At 41.4% G+C, this 17755-nt stretch overlaps 1 protein-coding gene across 5 annotated transcripts in view; it reads right to left on the bottom strand.

The window, feature by feature from the left end:
* The window catches only part of TRAF7 (TNF receptor associated factor 7), a 75669-nt gene that overhangs the window by 53202 nt on the left and 4712 nt on the right, over nucleotides 1-17755 (bottom strand). For 2 of the 5 annotated variants that reach the window (XR_009152078.1, XM_058157049.1), the window contains exons 2-4: nucleotides 7395-7515; nucleotides 7211-7268; nucleotides 2532-2623 (exon numbers count right to left, since the gene is read on the bottom strand). Coding sequence is in view for 4 of the 5 variants with exons in the window: in XM_058157049.1 (XP_058013032.1) it covers nucleotides 2532-2623; nucleotides 7211-7268; nucleotides 7395-7478 (234 nt within the window). In the remaining variant the exon portion in view is untranslated. Of the gene's footprint in view, nucleotides 1-2531; nucleotides 2624-7210; nucleotides 7269-7394; nucleotides 7516-8062; nucleotides 8252-17755 lie in introns of those variants that run through there. The other 3 variants (XM_058157051.1, XM_058157052.1, XM_058157050.1) reach the window with 3 other exon arrangements.

Genomic DNA, 17755 nt, shown 5'->3' with positions numbered 1-17755 from the left:
AATTGAATTTTTTTTAAATTTTTTTACTCATTTATCAAACTTTTATAACTGCCCCATCTACCATATGATGTGCACATGCACACCAAAATGAAAATAAATACATGAAACAGTAACTTCTCTAAAATGCTAAGCCTTTTCTTGGTCCTGGGGTCTCCTGGAAGGGAGCTGGGCTGCAACCAAGAAGGTCCTGCCCCTAGTAAGCACTCCTCTGGCTTTCCAGCCAGCTGGCAGAGAATCAAAAGCAGGAATCAAGACCCAGGATCAGCCTCGTAGCCCTGGTAGCTTTGATTTCTTGCTTTCTTTCAGCTTGTCTGTCTGGTTTGGTACAGCAACCAAACTGGACAGGCACAGACTTCAACAGATAATTAGGACAGCAGAAAATACAATTGCAGCCAGCCAGCCTGCCTTCCATTGAGGAACTGTACAATGCAGGAACCAGAAAGAGGGCTGAGAAAATATCTACAGACCCTTCACATTCTGGACATGAACTGTTTCAACTCCTCCCATCAAGACACCCTTACAGGACATTGCATGTCAAAACAATTACACACAAAGACAATTTATTCCCCCATGATATCCCTCTGCTGAACACCTAAATATCACGCTACTGTTTTATGTCTAAGAATATTTATCCATGTAACAGGACCAGGACTGTATTAGTGTTATCGTTCTTATCTTTCCTGTTACCTTTTCCTATTGATATCTTATAATTATATCATGTGGTTGTTTTGCATGTATACTGACAGCTTCCGCACCAGAGACAAATTCCTTGTGTGCCCAATGACACTTGGACAATAAAAAATATCCTGTCCTATCCTACCCTTTAAAGGCAAATAGCAGTACTTAATAAAAAGAGGGCAGATGAAAGGCACTGTGGAGCTTTCTTTCTTTATTCATAAATTCATTTTCATTTTGAACCAATTAATCCTTCAACAGCATCTCCAAGGATAGTATAATGGAATATATTTAGGCCCCAAATTAAGATTTATGGAGTGAAGCCATATTAAATAAGCCATTGTTTTTTCAATTAGCTCAAACTCAACATGTACTTTAACCCTCATTAATTCAGAGTGATTGCTATTATTCAGCTTGCTAAAAGCACCAACCACAAAAAACATAATTTTCACCGTATTATATTGTGCTTCTGAAATTGTGAAATTTCTGAAAACGACTAGCTGAACTGGTGAAAAAGCTCAAAATATGACAGTACATGTAGTCCCCGACTTACAACAATTCATTTAGTGACCATTCAAAGTTACAACATTGAAAAAAGTGACATTTGACTGTTTTCACACTTACAACCACTGCAGCATCACCATGGACATGTGATCAAAATTCAGATGCTTGGCAACTGACTCACATTTATGACGGTTGCAGTGTCCTGGGGTCATGTGATCACCTTTTACGACCTTCTGACAAGTAAAGTCAACAGGGAAACCAGATTCGCTTAACAGCCATGTTACTGATTTAACAACTGCAGTGATTCACTTTACAAATGTGGCAAGAAAGATCATAAAATGGAGCAAAACTCACTTAACAATTGTCTTGCTTAGCAACAGAAATTCTGGGCTCAGTTGTGGTCATAAGTCGAGGACTACCTGTATTCAAAGAGTTTGCTTTCAGCTTCTCTAAGGGAAGAAGAAACTGTCATTTTGGCTAGGATTAAAACCTTACGGGCTAATGCAGGGGTCTGCAAACTTGGCTCTTTTAAGACTTGTGGACTTCAACTCCCAGAGTTCCTCAGCCAGCAAAAGACTTGAAGTCCACAAGTCTTAAAAGAGCCAAGTTTGCAGACCCCTGGGCTAATGTAAGGAAATTGGGAAATAACAAGCTGGATGTAAAGACCAGAAAACAAACTTGCATTTTGCATTTTGAGGCCTTGGCCTGCAATCCACCATGAAACCATTTCAGTTGAAGCCAACAAATGGATTTTTTCCCCCCCTTTGTCCCCAAAGGGGACAACCACACCCTGGTGTGTGACACAAAATAATCTACCAAGTTTTGTTGTGTTGGTATCGGGAGAACGGGGCCCGGCGTTTGTGTTGGTGCAGGGTTGTCAATTTGCACCGCCGTTTTTTCTGGTGTTAAGAATCCGGCTGCAAAAAAAATGCATCCCTCCCTCCTGCCCCCCCATTATTTTGAAGGCCACTGTCATTAAAAAGGACCGTTTCTATTTCTTTTGAGAGCTGTATTTATAAATTAAACATTTTTTTTTTTCCATGAGGAAAAAAAAAAATTAAATTGGCTGAGTCCTTCGGGAGAAGGGCGGTATAAAAATCTAATAAAATAAAAATAAAATAAATAAATAAACAAGCTGCGTTAATAATTGGGAGAATTAAGAACCTTTAACAGAACTTTCACATAGATTTATTCCTATATTGATTCCACATTCTGTGAAGGGAGAAATCTCAACAGATTGAGGGGGGGGGGAGGGGAAGCAGACTGGAATTTGGGACCTGCAACTGAGTCAGAGAAAGTACAGAGGGCTCCATTCCCAACCTTGCCATCTCTCTTCTCCTCAAAGCACCTACCATGCTGTCATCCTCGTCTCGGGAGGCAAAGGGAAGCGTACTTGAGGAGGAGGGTGTCGGGCGATGTTGTTTGTATGAACTGCTTCCATCTGCTAAGAGGAGAATCAGGAGAGAGAGGTGAGACATTCTGCAACATAACAAGATTCCCTTAAATCTCTGAGCCGCTTTGAAAAACATATCCAGGAAAAAAGAAATTAATAAAACTCCACACTTCCCCTCCAAATCTGCTGAGGATGGAACAGAACAATTTTTTTAAAAAAAGAGCTTTAAAATGAAGAGACTTTTCCATCAATAATTCTATCCTCCAACTAGGCCTTTATTTTAAATTTATCTCCTGAAAACCAATTCCTATGGCAACAAAAAGCAGTGTCTGTGCACAAGTGTGTGAAAAATCACTACATAAGGGTTAGCAAAAACAAAAGTTAATTTCTCCATGGTCAGAAAACACTGAACATAAAAAAACAAAAACAAAACAATGGTAGGAAGGAATTAAAATGAATGTCGTAAGAGATAAGTAGCTAATTGAACCTCTGCTCTCTACAGCAATATATTATTTATGCATTTTATTTACTTCATTTACATCCGCTATGAACTTCATGTTTGCTTGTGTTCGCAAACTGAGCCGTCACTTAAAATATAACCATCTCAGAATTGAATATTTGTAGCTCAGGGTTGAACTGTGGGGTTCTTGGTGTTCCCTGAGTGTGATTGAGTCTCGCAGGCATTTCATTACCAAACCAGGTAGTCTCATCAGTGCTAGCAGGGAATGGGAGCAAGCAATGTCTGCAAGAAAATCCCCAAGTTCAGAGAGCACCAAGGACTCCATATCTCGGAATAATAAAGGATCTCTAGAAGACTGATATTCAAATAAACCCAAAACTTTTTTTAATTGGGACTTACAAATAGCCAATTAGACAAGGATCATGGAAGATTATATATGGTAACTTCAGTGAGGATACTATACGAATAAAGATGGAAAATGCTTACAAGAGGAATAGACTGCAAAGATGGCAGAACTCATAGAAATGGCAAAATTAATTTGTTCGATGAGGAATAAAAGAATAAGTACTTTTATAAAAGACTGGAAAACTCTTGTGGACAACATGGAAAAAATATGAATTTTTGATTTCTCAATGTGCCGATTTAAAAACGTTGAATACGGGGAAAAGGGAACCACATAATGTCACTTGAAAGAGGGACGCCAGATAATAAATTCATTTGTAACTACTGTAAAGAAGATTAGAGTTTACTTCTTTGTATAGCTTTGTTTTATTTTTACAGTTACTATTATTTATACCATAAATCGGCTAAGGGCTAAAAATACAAATCATGCAGATGACATTAAAAATGTACAAGAGACACAATTAGGTGTAGAAAATTATCAACCCGCTGTGACAGCTCTACAAACACAGGACAATGAAAAAACTGTAATTTTGGAATATAAATCTGACACCAGCTTTTATTATGATGATGATTTGAATATATCCCTCCCAGTGCAATTGAAACAAGAGTGCCAAGCAAATTCAGAATTTTTAAGAGGTCAAGTTTGGGATTTTTTCTTCATGGATACTAACAAGGTTGAGAATTTTTGGAGAAAAAAAAAAGATATGATAGACATCGGACCTTTCGCCGTGAGCTAAAAACATATTTATTCAAGCTGGACTGGCATAATGGTTTTTTAACATTTTAAATTGGGTTTTAAATTTTTTAAATTTGAAATTTAAATTTTTATACATTGGCCTTTTTGTAATATGCTTTATTTTAAATTTTGATTTTAATTGTATATATATTGTGTCTTATTTAGGCTGTACACCGCCCTGAGTCCTTCGGGAGAAGGGCGGTATAAAAATTTGATAAATAAATAAATAAAATAAAAAAATCTTAGAAAAGAAGACTTTATTCTACGAGGAAGTGTTCCAAGTTAATCTACAACTTTGGAACTCTTTTTATGAATATTAATAAGGCTGAAAAGTTCTTGAAGAAAAGAGATAGACACTCCTGAGAAGAAAAAGACTTTATTTTTATGAAGATAAACTGGAGGGAGTGATTAAATTTAATGACTTAATTAGTTAGGATGGATTTTTATAGGTTTGATATTGGTATTGAAAGAAAGCCCTAAAGTAGTTTTGTATTTATAAAATGAGTTTGTAAATGCATGTTTTCTGTTCTTCTATGTAATGTTGTATAATTCCCAAATTTCGTAAAATATTATTGATCAAATTTGAAAATAAGAGAAGAAAAAGAGGGAGGATAAACTTGAGGGAGAGATTTAAATCCAATGAGCTAATCACAATTAATTGGATTTTTATTGGTGAGATATATATATATATTTGTTTTCCCAGAAGCACGAAGCTAAAGCCTGAAGATGACGAATGAGACTTCGTCGAAACGTCGCCAAGACACTTCCAATTTTACGCGGGAGAAAACCCGAATAACCAAAGCTTTAACGTAGTTTTGGGTTTAAAATGAAGGATTTCCCCCCCTTTACATATAATATTGGAGTAATTTTAAAGTTTAAAATAACAAAATTAGAAAAAGTGTTGTCAGCCTCCGCTCCAGTTTATTGTTTTTTTGCTAGGAGTTAATTGCTTTATTGCTGTGTTCTTGTAGTGGGTTGTATATCCCTGCTTTAGGTATAGCATGCTGCGGCTGTCGTAGTGATGGGGGGGAGGAGAGTCTGCATCCTGAAGGAAGAATGAAACGTGTCTCAGAAGAAAGTGTCTCACTTTCGTTTAAGTGCCTGGGACTTAAACGAAACTTAAAAGTCCTTACCGGAGGGACGGAACCATCTGACGAGGCACCCCATGTGTCATCTGAGAGGCACCTGGATTGGACAAGATTGACTGGACGTACAGGGAGGAGGGCTTAATGCTTAAGTCTTCTTTGTGTTAATCACGCCTATTGCCTCACAGCTTGCTTTCATTTTGTTGCTTTCAGTTCATACTCAGTAAAAGTACCTTTCTCTACAAGCAATGGAGTTGGGGTTTTTCTTTCTTCGAGTATTGAAAGGAGGCATACCCGACATTAAGCAAGCTCACCCATCAACCATCCAGGAACTACACCGTGGGGGCTGAGAAAAGAATGTCTGACCAAGGCAGCGACCAGGAAGAAATGGGAGCTGCTAGAATCTTTCTCACTCAAACACAGCTTGGCTGGGAAGCCCCGCCTGGAGTGACAATGATCAGACGCTGAGGAGGGACCCTCACCTGGCAGGAAAAACAGAAGGAAGACCTCCTAATTGCCCAAGTGGTGCAGCTGCTGAGAGAAGCCTCTGAGAGTCGAAGAGCTCATGAAAGGTATGAATTGCCTGCCCAGAGATTCTCTGGAAAGGGATGAGATGAGCGTGGCCAGGGGGGAACTGAAGCGGCTACCTGTTTGGGAGAGACGCAGAAAAATCCTACAATTCCTCCATTGCCTGGAAAATATGGTGGGGATCCCAAAGGGCTTGGGTGCTTCCTGGCTCAAGTTTGGAACCATATGCAAGACTGGGGAGAGGATTTTCTTTCTGAGAGATGTGTGACCAGAGCTTTTGAAGGGGTGGCGTCTGATTGGATGGTGACTCTTCACAATGAAAATCCCCCATTGTTAAGAAACTATGATCAATTTATGGCAGCTCTCAGAGCACGTTTCGAGGACCCCCTGGTTCTCCCTATAGGATTAAAAAAAAATTGAAATAATATAGGGAATTCTTTTAATATAAATTATGAGAGTTTATAAAGATTAATGAGTAAACAGAAGCATATACTATTCCCCACAGGAAGGAGAAGCAGAGAGAGGGTCAAATTGACTCTTTTATCCAAAGAAGAGGATATATTTAATTTTGTTTCTATTTGGAAATCGTTTCCGGATTTTGTGCTTCCGATGAAAAACAAAACAAAACTTTGGTGTTTTTTTTTGCTGATTAGATAGCCTTGTGGCTATAGGAATGGCTAGCATATTCTGTAGTGTAAAAATAAAAAGTTGAGGTTATAATGTTATTATTTTCTACTGTGCTAAAGAGAGTTGGAAATCGCTGCCTTTTCCTTTCCCATTTTACATAATATTTTCTCTTTTTCCCTCCCCCCTCCTAATTTCCTATTACTTTTTAAAAATTCTTTGTATTTTATATTTTGATAAACTAATAAAAACGTGAAATATTATAGGAAAAATGTTTCTTCTGATGCTTAACCCAAATTTGGTTCTCATACAATTCCACCTATTGTTTTCAGTTCTGTCACAAAAAAACTGGCAACATCTTTTGACTGCCATACTTTTAGGTACAATACTTGTCAATCACAATCCCGTTTTCCCTAATCGAATTGCCAGAAATCAACTACAGTTTTCAATTGATCTATCATGTTCATTATTCTATGGATCTACTAGTAATAACTGATGTCCTTAAATATGATCCCAACAACTATTCAGTATTCTTCATGTAGGCTGATTAGAGGGGAACTCTTACTTCCTATAGTCGCGTGAAATCTATTTTCGGCTCCTACGTATGTTGGGCGATCATGAAGCGATCATGAAGCGTTTATGAAATTCAACTCTGAATTTTATGAAACTCGGACTGGAGCTTTCACCTGACAAACAAGTTACTGGATCTTCAGAGGAGGCTAAGAAGCCAAGATTTATTCATTCTGTAAACTACCTTATAATTTTACACAGATTAGACAGAGCAAGTATTATTCAGTCCCAACCTTTGTTGATGGTGGTCACAGCGGAATACGTAGGTCCAAAAGTAGTTTCCATTCTTGTCTGCAACAGAGAGAGAACGTGTTACTTTCCATCCTAAATGGGTTGAAAACAAGAATGGCAAGGATGGCAGTTGGGAGAAAACTCCAGGATGTCAGGTGAGATGGCCATCAAACCGCACTGTCTTACCCCGTTTGTGTTTTCTGGAAGTGTTACTGTTGGAGTGTTACTGTTGGAGAAACGATTGTAGCGGGTATTCTTGTTGGCACTCATAATCTAGTCCCACAATGGAACGTCATAAAAGCTGCTTCTGGTAACAAACAAAAGAGAAGTTTCATTCATAAACACACAAAACAACATCTGCAAATCAACCTGCTTCCCCGCCCGATGTTCAGCCCAACATCATTTTTATAAAGGGAAGTTCCTAAATTCCTAAAACGTATCTAGAGCTAAGAACCAAACGATGGGAAACTGCAATAAGTTAAAAAACAAAATCCAGTAAATCTGAAGTTATGGCTTGTTTCAAGAAAACATGGTATTAAAAATTTACTGGATCTCGTTGTGTTGTGTTCAGGGTGTCATGAGAATAATGCTTCATAAAACATTTTTTACAATGGCCAGAAATCATTATGTCATAGAAAGAAATAATTATATGCATTCGTTTAAGAAACAAGAACAAGGAGTAACATTTTAGATGTCTGTGTTGTGACCCAGGCCAAAGTAGGTAGTAATAAACTTAGTCCATGGGGAAAAAAAAACTTTATTCGAACAGCTGGGAATTACTTCATTCCCAGTGTCGTTTAACTCAAAGTAAAACAAATGCCTCCCAACACAAATTCCTCAGTTATCTCACAAACCTTGGTCCAACTGCCAAAGGTCCTTCCTGGCAAACGTCCAGAAGCCACAAAAACAAAGACGTAGACAAAGCAGAAGATGCAGCTACAACGTTGTTTTCTGGCAAAGCTCAAACGCCGGTGCTGGTCTGTTTTAAGCCTTCTGGGAGGGGCCAATCATCTCTTGGCCCTACTCCCAAGTTGTCCTCTCTGCTTGAGCTGCTCTTGCCTTCTGGCAGCTCTTCTCATGCGTGCATTAGGAACAGGCTGTCAGCCTCCACTCCAATCTTCGTATACTTTTGAATGATTATATCAGTAGATAGATTGTGAAATGTTTATTTCTGTATTATAAAACTATTAAGGAAATGAGATGTATCATACCACTGTACAGGGTAAGGGAAAGGAGCCTATTAAGAGTGTCGGCTGACATAACAGTGGGGGAGGGGTGATTAACGACTGAGTGTTATTAGCGCGGGCTTTTCTAACAGACACTGCATTCCTAAGATGACTGACAACTAGAGACCTGTGGAAGAAGATTACCACGAGGGGCCGAGAAGGAGCTGGCATTGGCCCAGACCAGCCTGACCTCCTGGAGGAGGAGGGACAATTGGGGGGATATGATATGTTAGCCATATTTTGTCTCAGATCCAATTTAGCTTGGCTGCTATCAAGACTGTAAATAGTAAAAGTACTTTTCTTTATTCCAAATGAAGTCAAGGTGAATTCTTTCCTAATTATAATTGGAGGTAGCCTGACATTAAGTTGGATCTCATCATCATGTCTACCAACCAGGATTGCAATCGCAATACCGGGGGGGGAGAAAAACCAAATGTGATGGAAGGCCAGCTGCCGGCTGAGCTGGGGGAGGCGTCCGGAGGAATTTCTGCTGACACTTTTAACCTTGAGCTGGAAGATTGCAGAGCTCGGTGGGCAGAGCAATTAAAGCTGGAAGAGGAAGGGTGGAAACCAAGCACCGAAGAGCTTCCCTCTGGAGTAACTAAAAGAAAAAAGAAAAAAGAAAAAGAAAGACTTTCGGAAGCAGAACAAGAGATAAGGGACAAACTCCAGTTGGAGGAAGCCTTGCGTCTTTTCTGTGAAGTGAAAGTAAGGCAAGCAGCTCGCCAAAAGTATGAATCCCCTATTCGGTCCTCCAGGTGGGAGGGAGAAGAGGAGGAAGATAATACAAAGGGGCCAGCTAGAGGTGATTCCCAGGGCGGTGAGATTTCTAAAGAGCCAGAGCCGGGAACCCTCTCCCCAGAGGAAGCTGAATTGGATGGGGGCCACGCGCCACCTGCTGACCAAGCAAGGCTGCGAGGAAGGAAAAGCCAAAATTCCCCATATCAGAGAAATTTGATGGAAATGCTAAGGAGTTGGGACTGTTCCTGGCGAAAGTGAATGACCACATGATAGACTGGGGGGAAGATTATTGGTCACAGGCAGCACAAGTGAGAGCTGTGACCCACAATTTGACCGTTATATACCAACCACTCCCCCTTACTGCAAAACTACGAGCATTTTATGACTGCACTGAGGAGGAGGTTTGAGGACCCCCTGGCAGAGCAAAAGGCCAAAGGTCGAATGAAAACCATCAGGCAAGGGAGGAGACCGGTGGCTGATTATAACCAGGAGTTCAGTGATTTAGTTCCCTTGATGAGAGGGTGGTCGGAGGTGACCCTTGTGGACATTTTCAAAGATGGTCTGAATGGAGATCTCTACGAACTGTGTCGAGCACGAGCCTCTCCAACTACGCTGTATGGCTGGTACACCCTGGCAGCAGAGATGGAAATCGAGCTAGTGAAGGACCGTGGCAGAAGACAGCGCACTGGAGGGCCATCCCTTGACCGTTCTCCAGGAGGCACCTATAGGGACGTCCCTAGATTGGAGGGAGGAAGACCACGTTTGTCTGCGTGCTACAGATGTGGAAAAGAAGGCCACCGAGCAGCCGACTGTAGGGTTAAGTTGATACCAAGCGCGACCTCTGGTGGTGAAAAGGAACCAGTGAAACCAGCGGCTAAGGCGCGTAAACCGGCAAAAGTGGGGGAGGCGTTGCCAAGAAGGGCACACCATCAAGGAGGATGGCGGCGTCGACCGATACTGGCGACAGCAAAACCACATCAGAGTCTGATGAAGACCTTCTGGTGAGTTGGGCACGGGGCCCCTTGGACATTCCAGTCAATCTACATGTACCCTCTTCGGGTAATAAGGGGGAACTGCTAGCACTACTCGATTCTGGATGCACTAGATGTATGGTCAGTCCCGAACTAGTAGAAAAAATGGAACTAAGATTGAGAACCCTAAGTAGGCCCATAGCGTTTGCCCAGTTGGATGGCTCTGTGGCAGGGGGAGGACCCGCCCATTTCGTAACAGAACCCATAGAAATGATAATAGGAGACCACCGCGAAATTCTGAACTTCATAGTAGCCCCAGGAATGGACCAACCCCTGTTGCTAGGCCTGTCATGGTTGCGGAAATGGAACCCCCATATTAACTGGAGAACAGGAGTCCTACGTTTCCGTTCCAAAACATTAAAAGGGGAAAAGGGGGAACCCAAGAAGGGATCTACCGTGGCCATGCACCAGGATACGTTGGGGGCAATGATCGAACGGATAGACGGGGAGGAGAGAATACCCAAGGAATACTGGGACTTGCGAGAAGTCTTTAGTGAGAAAGCATCAAACATACTTCCTCCCCATAGGCCTATTGACTGTGCCATAGACATCCTTCCGGGGGTAAAGCTTCCAAAACCAAAAGCTTATCCCATGACCCAAAAGGAATTGGGGGAACTACGTAAATTCATAGACAAAAACCTAGAGCGGGGTTTTATCCAACCGGCTAGACCTCGCGTGGCTGCGCCAGTGATGTTTCGGGAAAAGAAAGATGGCTCCTTTCGTCTTATAGTTGACTATAGGAATTTAAACGCGGTGTGCGCCGAAAACATATACCCCATGCCACTCATGAAAGATATGTTAGCACATTTAGCGAAGGGAAAGTTCTTCACCAAACTGGACCTGCGAGAAGCCTACTACAGAGTTCGTATAAAGGAGGGGGATGAATGGAAAACCGCTTTCAACTGTCCACTAGGATGTTTCCAGTTTCGAGTACTACCCTTTGGACTGCAGGGGGCGCCCGCAGTTTTTATGCAACTAATAAATGAAATACTCCATCAGCATTTGTTCAAAGGAGTTCTTGTCTACCTTGACGACATACTTATCTATACCGAAACAATGGAAGAACATATTAAACTAGTAAGAGCTGTTCTCAAAAAGTTATTATCTGCAGAACTATATTGCAAGCTATCCAAATGTGATTTCCATCAAACCAAAATAGACTACTTAGGGTATCGCATTTCAGCTGATGGGTTAGAAATGGATCCAGAAAAAGTGAAAGCTGTCTTGGAATGGGCCCCCCCACGCACACGCAAGCAACTGCAAAGTTTTTTAGGATTCGCAAATTTCTATCGTCAATTCATCCCCTCCTTTGCTCAAATTGCTTTACCAATCACCAACCTCTTGAAAACTAAAGGAGACACGAAACCCAAACCATCATTACCTCTCGAATGGACAATGGAATGTCAGGCAGCTTTTGAAAAATTGAAACGACTCTTTGCCGCCGAACCTATTTTAAAACACCCTGACATGGATGTTCCTTTTGTAATACAAGCTGATGCCAGTGATGTAGCAGTCGGAGCCGTTTTACTCCAAAACAATGCTGATGGTAAACTACAACCCTGTGCTTTCACTTCTCGAAAATTGACTGAAACTGAAAGATGATGGGCTATTTGCAGTTCATTGGGCTCTACGAACGTGGAGACAATTCTTAGAGGATTCAAATCATCCTTTTGAAGTTTGGACTGATCACAAAAATCTAGAAGCCCTAAAGACTCCTAGAAAACTTTCACCTAAACAAGCCCGCTGGGCTCAATATTTTAACCGCTTTAATTTCACTTTACATTACATTCCTGGAGGGAAAAACTTCTTAGCCGATGCTCTCTCACGTTTGCCCCAATACAATTGCACTCGCTCCGAGGTGGTTCGACCAATACTTCCTGTGCAACAGTTGGCAGCCCCAGCAATAACTAGAAGCCACTCCAAAGCTGAACCCTCACTCCCAGATGAACTGACCAAGTCGTTTAAAGAAGCTTTAAACACCGATGACTGGTACTTAGCGCATTCCCATGAATGCACACTCCGTGATGGACTAGCTTGGATTGGAACAAAACTGTATGTTCCTCTATCACTCAGAGAAACCATCCTACAACGATGCCATGATGCCAAAATGGCAGGACATTTTGGATTTGTGAAAACTTTGCATCTTCTTAAAAGACAATTTTGGTGGCCAAGTCTTAAAAAAGACATTCAAGCATATGTAGCAAGTTGCCCTATTTGCATCATCCAAAAGGCCTCGGGAAAACCTCCTGGACTACTTCAAGCGGTAGCCAGGCCAGGAACCCCATGGAAAGAAATATCCATGGATTTCATAGTGGAATTACCTGAAAGTTCAGGCAATACTGTTATATGGGTTGTGACTGACCTTTTCTCCAAACAAGTCCATTTTATTCCATGTTCAAAATACCCTCCTCAAAGACTCTAGCAAAGTTGTTTGTACAACACATTTATAGACTCCACGGAGTTCCTGATCGCATCATTTCAGATCGAGGAGTTCAATTCACTTCTCAATTTTGGAAAGAATTTTACGACTCATTGGCTCCGCCCAAGGATTAAGCTCCTCCCATCATCCCCAAACTAATGGAAGCTGTGAACGTCAACTCTGTACTAGAACAATATCTACGATGTTATGTTAACTACCAGCAAGACAATTGGGCAGACCTCTTACCTTTTGCTGAAGTTGCCTACAACAACTCAATTCATAGTAGCAGGATTTACTCCTTTAAAATAGCTTCAGGTCAAGATTTTGTTCCTATCTCGGAACTCCCAAAGGAAGAAACTACTGTTTCCTCTTTGTCAGAATGGATAGATCAAATACAAAGCACATGGAAAATGACGCGCAAGGCGATCGACGACGCTCACCGTGCACATAAAAAACAAGCAGATAAAAAAAGGTCCCCTGAGAACAAATATCAAGTGGGCGATAAGGAAACCACCAAATATCTTCAAACCACTCAGAAATCTAAGAAACTTGGACCCAAATATGTGGGACCTTTCTCCATAGTAAAAATCATCAACCCCGTGACAGTACAACTAGATTTACCAAAAACACTTAGGAGAATTCACCCCGTTTTCCATGTGAGCTTGCTGAAACCTGAACACACATCTACTTTCCGTCCTAACCGTACACCCCCTCCTATACCAATTCTCATAGAGGGCGAACAACACTTTGAAATAAAAGAAATTTTAGATTCAAGAAAACATAGAAATAAAATTCAATATCTTATTGCTTGGAAACACTTCCCGTTATCCCAAGCTGAATGGGTGAACAAAGAAGATGTTCGTGCGTCGGAAAAGATAGCACAATTCTATAAAAAATATCCTGACAAACCCTAACTTCTCTTTTTTCCTTTTAGGACTGACGTCCTTGTTGCAGGAGGGCCGAATGTCAGCCTCCACTCCAATCTTCATATACTTTTGAATGATTATATCAGTAGATAGAATGTGAAATGTTTATTTCTGTATTATAAAACTATTAAGGAAATGAGATGTATCATACCACCGTACAGGGTAAGGGAAAGGAGCCTATTAAGAGTGTCGGCTGACATAACAGTGGGGGAGGGGTGATTAACGACCGAGTGTTATTAGCGCGGGCTTTTCTAACAGACACTGCATTCCTAAGATGACTGACAACTAGAGACCTGTGGAAGAAGATTACCACGAGGGGCCGAGAAGGAGCTGGCATTGGCCCAGACCAGCCTGACCTCCTGGAGGAGGAGGGACAATTGGGGGGATATGATATGTTAGCCATATTTTGTCTCAGATCCAACTTAGCTTGGCTGCTATCAAGACTGTAAATAGTAAAACTACTTTTCTTTATTCCAAATGAAGTCAAGGTGAATTCTTTCCTAATTATAGTTGGAGGTAGCCTGACACAGGCTCCTCCCTGTTCCTCTGCCTCACTACTATCAGTCTTACACGTTATATACCAGGGGTCTCCAACCTTGGCAACTTTGCTGGCTGAGGAACTCTGGGAGTTGAAGTCCACAAGTTTTAAAGTTGCCAAGGTTGGAGACCCCTGGTATATACAAAGAGTCCTTATAATATTTTTCTTTTTCCTTCCCCCCACCCCTTTGCTGAGGGCTAAAACTAAAACCGCAAAGAAACAGAGGGAAGAGGGGGTCCAGCAGCTTTTGAAGTGAACTAGAAAAGGGCTACACTTCCTGGGACATATAACATAACATAACATAACAACAGAGTTGGAAGGGACCTTGGAGGCCTTCTAGTCCAACCCCCTGCCCAGGCAGGAAACCCTACACCATCTCAGTCAGATGGCTATCCAACATTTTCTTAAAAATTTCCAGTGTTGGAGCATTCACAACTTCTGAAGGCAAGTCGTTCCACTTATTAATTGTTCTAACTGTCAGGAAATTTCTCCTTAGTTCTAAGTTGCTTCTTTCTTTGATCAGTTTCCACCCATTGCTTCTTGTTCTACCTTCAGGTGCTTTGGAGAACAGCCCGACTCCCTCTTCTTTGTGGCAGCCCCTGAGATATTGGAAGACAGCTATCATGTCTCCCCTAGTCCTTCTTTTTGTTAAACTAGACATACCCAGTTCCTGCAACCGTTCTTCATATGTTTTATCCTCCAGTCCCCTAATCATCTTTGTTGCTCTTCTCTGCACTCTTTCTAGAGTCTAGAGTCATATGTTAAAAGCATGTTAAATACACAATGTTATCAATATCCCAACTATATTACAGTTTAATATTGCACTTCCAGTGACAAATTCCACAACGGTGGCACCACAATTGAGAAAGCCCAGCCGTGAAGACCAAATTGGTCTTTTATTTTTTATTTTTCATCCCTTGTTTAATCATGCTTTCGTCTCAGTGTTTGGAAGGCTTTTCTCTCCAACTCAAGCTTGCTGGAGTTATCAAAGCCAAGATAGGGTGTGTATGTGAAAACGTTTTGAAGAAAGGAAAAACGTGACAAGATAAGGTAATGCTGAGAGTTTCATTCCTCGGGAAAAATAAAAGACAATTTCCATCCATTGTCTGGATGATGTAAAACAGAAGGCAGAAACCTGGCTGTCTTGCACACAGGTGGATACACAACCTGATGACAAAACCATGCTTTCCATGTCCAAATACATTTTTTTTTTGGATCTATAGCGGTCACTATACTATCAGCCCTGCCTGGTGAGCTATAAAGGAGGACGGCCATTCCCTGGAAAAGGTAGGGTGATTTTTAAATATATTTTAGTGGGTTTAAAGGAGTTATTTTAAGGTATCTAAATTTAGTAATCTAGTAATTTAGCAACTACTAAAGCTCCCATTAAATTGCAACATGTTTCATGGCATCAGAGAGGCTATAAATCCCCTTGTTTGAGAAGGCATTTGGGACATACAATCAGACAGAAAGAGTGAGGCGAGCAGAATCCCAAGCAAAGCTAGCCCTTCAAACATTTCCCGCTTGCTGAGGTGGTCAGAATGCAAGCTGGAGTGCGTTTCAACATCAAAAACTATAGCCAGAGAGGAACTGTGAGCAACCGAAAAGAGCATTCTAATTTTCCCCAATTTTCTATTTTACTAGGGTTATGCGGTTTGGTTGGGGTGGTAGACTGGATCTCAAAGGATCCCTCTGTTAAACTACTTAGGTTTACAGATGATACAACAGTCGTTGGTCTCAAATGAGATGGTGACGCAGGTGGGAGGTTGAACAACTGGCCCTGTGTTGGAGCTGGAACAATATGGAGCTGAACACACTTAAAATTGTATAGATGATCGTGGGTTTTAAGAGGAGCCCTCCTGTTTTACCACCTCTTACAATATTAGACAACGCAAGTATCAACAGTAGAGTCCTTCAGGTTTCTATAACCTCCGAGGATGAAATGGACACCTAACATTAGAACCATCATTAAAAAGGCACAACAAAGAATGTTCTTCCTACGTCAACTCAGAAAGCTCAGACTGCCCCACGAGCTGTTGACAACAAGTTCTACAGAGGAATGATTGAGTCTGTTATTTGTTCTTCTATAACAAGTTCTACAGAGGAATGATTGAGTCTGTTATTTGTTCTTCTATAACTCTCTGGTTTGGTACAGCAATGAAACAGGACAGGCACAGACTTCAACGGAGGGTTAGGTCTGCAGGAAAAACAATCACAACCAGCCTGCCTTCCATTGAGGACCTGTACATTGCACGAGCCAGAAAGAGGGCTGAGAAAATATCTACAGACCCCTCACATCCTGGACATGAACTGTTTCAACTCCTACCCTTGGAACACCACTATTAGGCATTGCATGTCAAAACAACTAGACACAAAGGTATTTTTCCCCCACAGCACTTTTATGCCATGGGATGTCAAACTATGTAGTAGGTCTGTATTACTATTATCCTTCTCACCTTTCCTATTGCCTATTACTCCTATTGATATTTTAGGACTATTACTTCTTGGTTATATCCTATGCTTTATTTATTTATACAAACACTTTGTTGTTTGTATGTACACTGAGAGTTTATGCACTGTAGTCAAATTACCTTGTGTGTCCAATCATTCTTGGCCAATAAATAATAACCAACTCTACACTGGAAGTAGCATCAAGGCAAGACCTGAGCCTGGGCCAAAGCAGCTGAGAAATTGCTTCTGTTCTATCACAGTAATACAGGAAGAAGCTGCACCAGGAACTAACTCCACTATGTTTGGGGACAGCATCTGCCTACAGGAAGAAGTGAAACCATCTCTGTGGGAGGTGTTTATATAGAAGGAGGAGGAAGTCACTCTGCTGACAAGAGTGATGGGGACAGGCAAGAAGGAAGTAAGAGAGGGAGGGAGAGGTGGGAAAATGAAAGGATAATGGCAGGGGAAGGGCTTCTCTGCTCAGCTGCCAGGAAGAGGATTGAACAAAACCACAAGATCCACTCCCTTCAGAATTCAAGCAGCACTCTAGAGGTGCAGATAGGCAGGGAAATCCTACTGTAATCTGAAATTATGGCCTACACAGAGATTACTCATGTGATTTCACCAAGATCACAAAGAACGGTAAATTAGTTTTTACCAAACCTGAGCCTGTAACCCTTTTACGCATGCCCTACGCCCTACCCAGGACCTCAGTGGACAAGGAATAATAAAAGTGGACTGAAAATGTTCAGCCTTGCTTTTTTTGCATGTTTCAGCGGCAAAAGTAAAATGAGTATCTTAATCTGAGAAGAGCCTAATGCTGGGAAAGATTGAGGGCAAAAGAAGAAGGGGGACGAAACAGAACGAGGTGGCTCGATGGAGTCACTGAAGCAGTAGCATGAGTTTAAATGGACCCCAGAGGATGGTAGAGGACAGGAAGGCCTGGAGGAATTTTGTCCATGGGGTCGCGATGGGTCGGACACGACTTCGCAACTAACAACAACAATCTTTGCACTAATTTTGCATGAGAAAAAATGAGCCCACTTGAGGCCCTGGGGAGTAAATAGTCTTAATGACACATGATGCTAAAAACATCAACTTTGCGCCTTCACGTCCATAACATACACACACACATACACTCAAATAGAAGACTTTAACTGCTGAGAGGACCTTGGAATTTCCTGGGTTAAAAGAAATTGCATGGAAATGTAGATC

Source organism: Ahaetulla prasina, chromosome 14 (genome assembly GCF_028640845.1).
Source record: "Ahaetulla prasina isolate Xishuangbanna chromosome 14, ASM2864084v1, whole genome shotgun sequence".
Classification (NCBI taxonomy): domain Eukaryota; kingdom Metazoa; phylum Chordata; class Lepidosauria; order Squamata; family Colubridae; genus Ahaetulla; species Ahaetulla prasina.
This window is presented reverse-complemented; position numbering and strand designations above follow the sequence as displayed.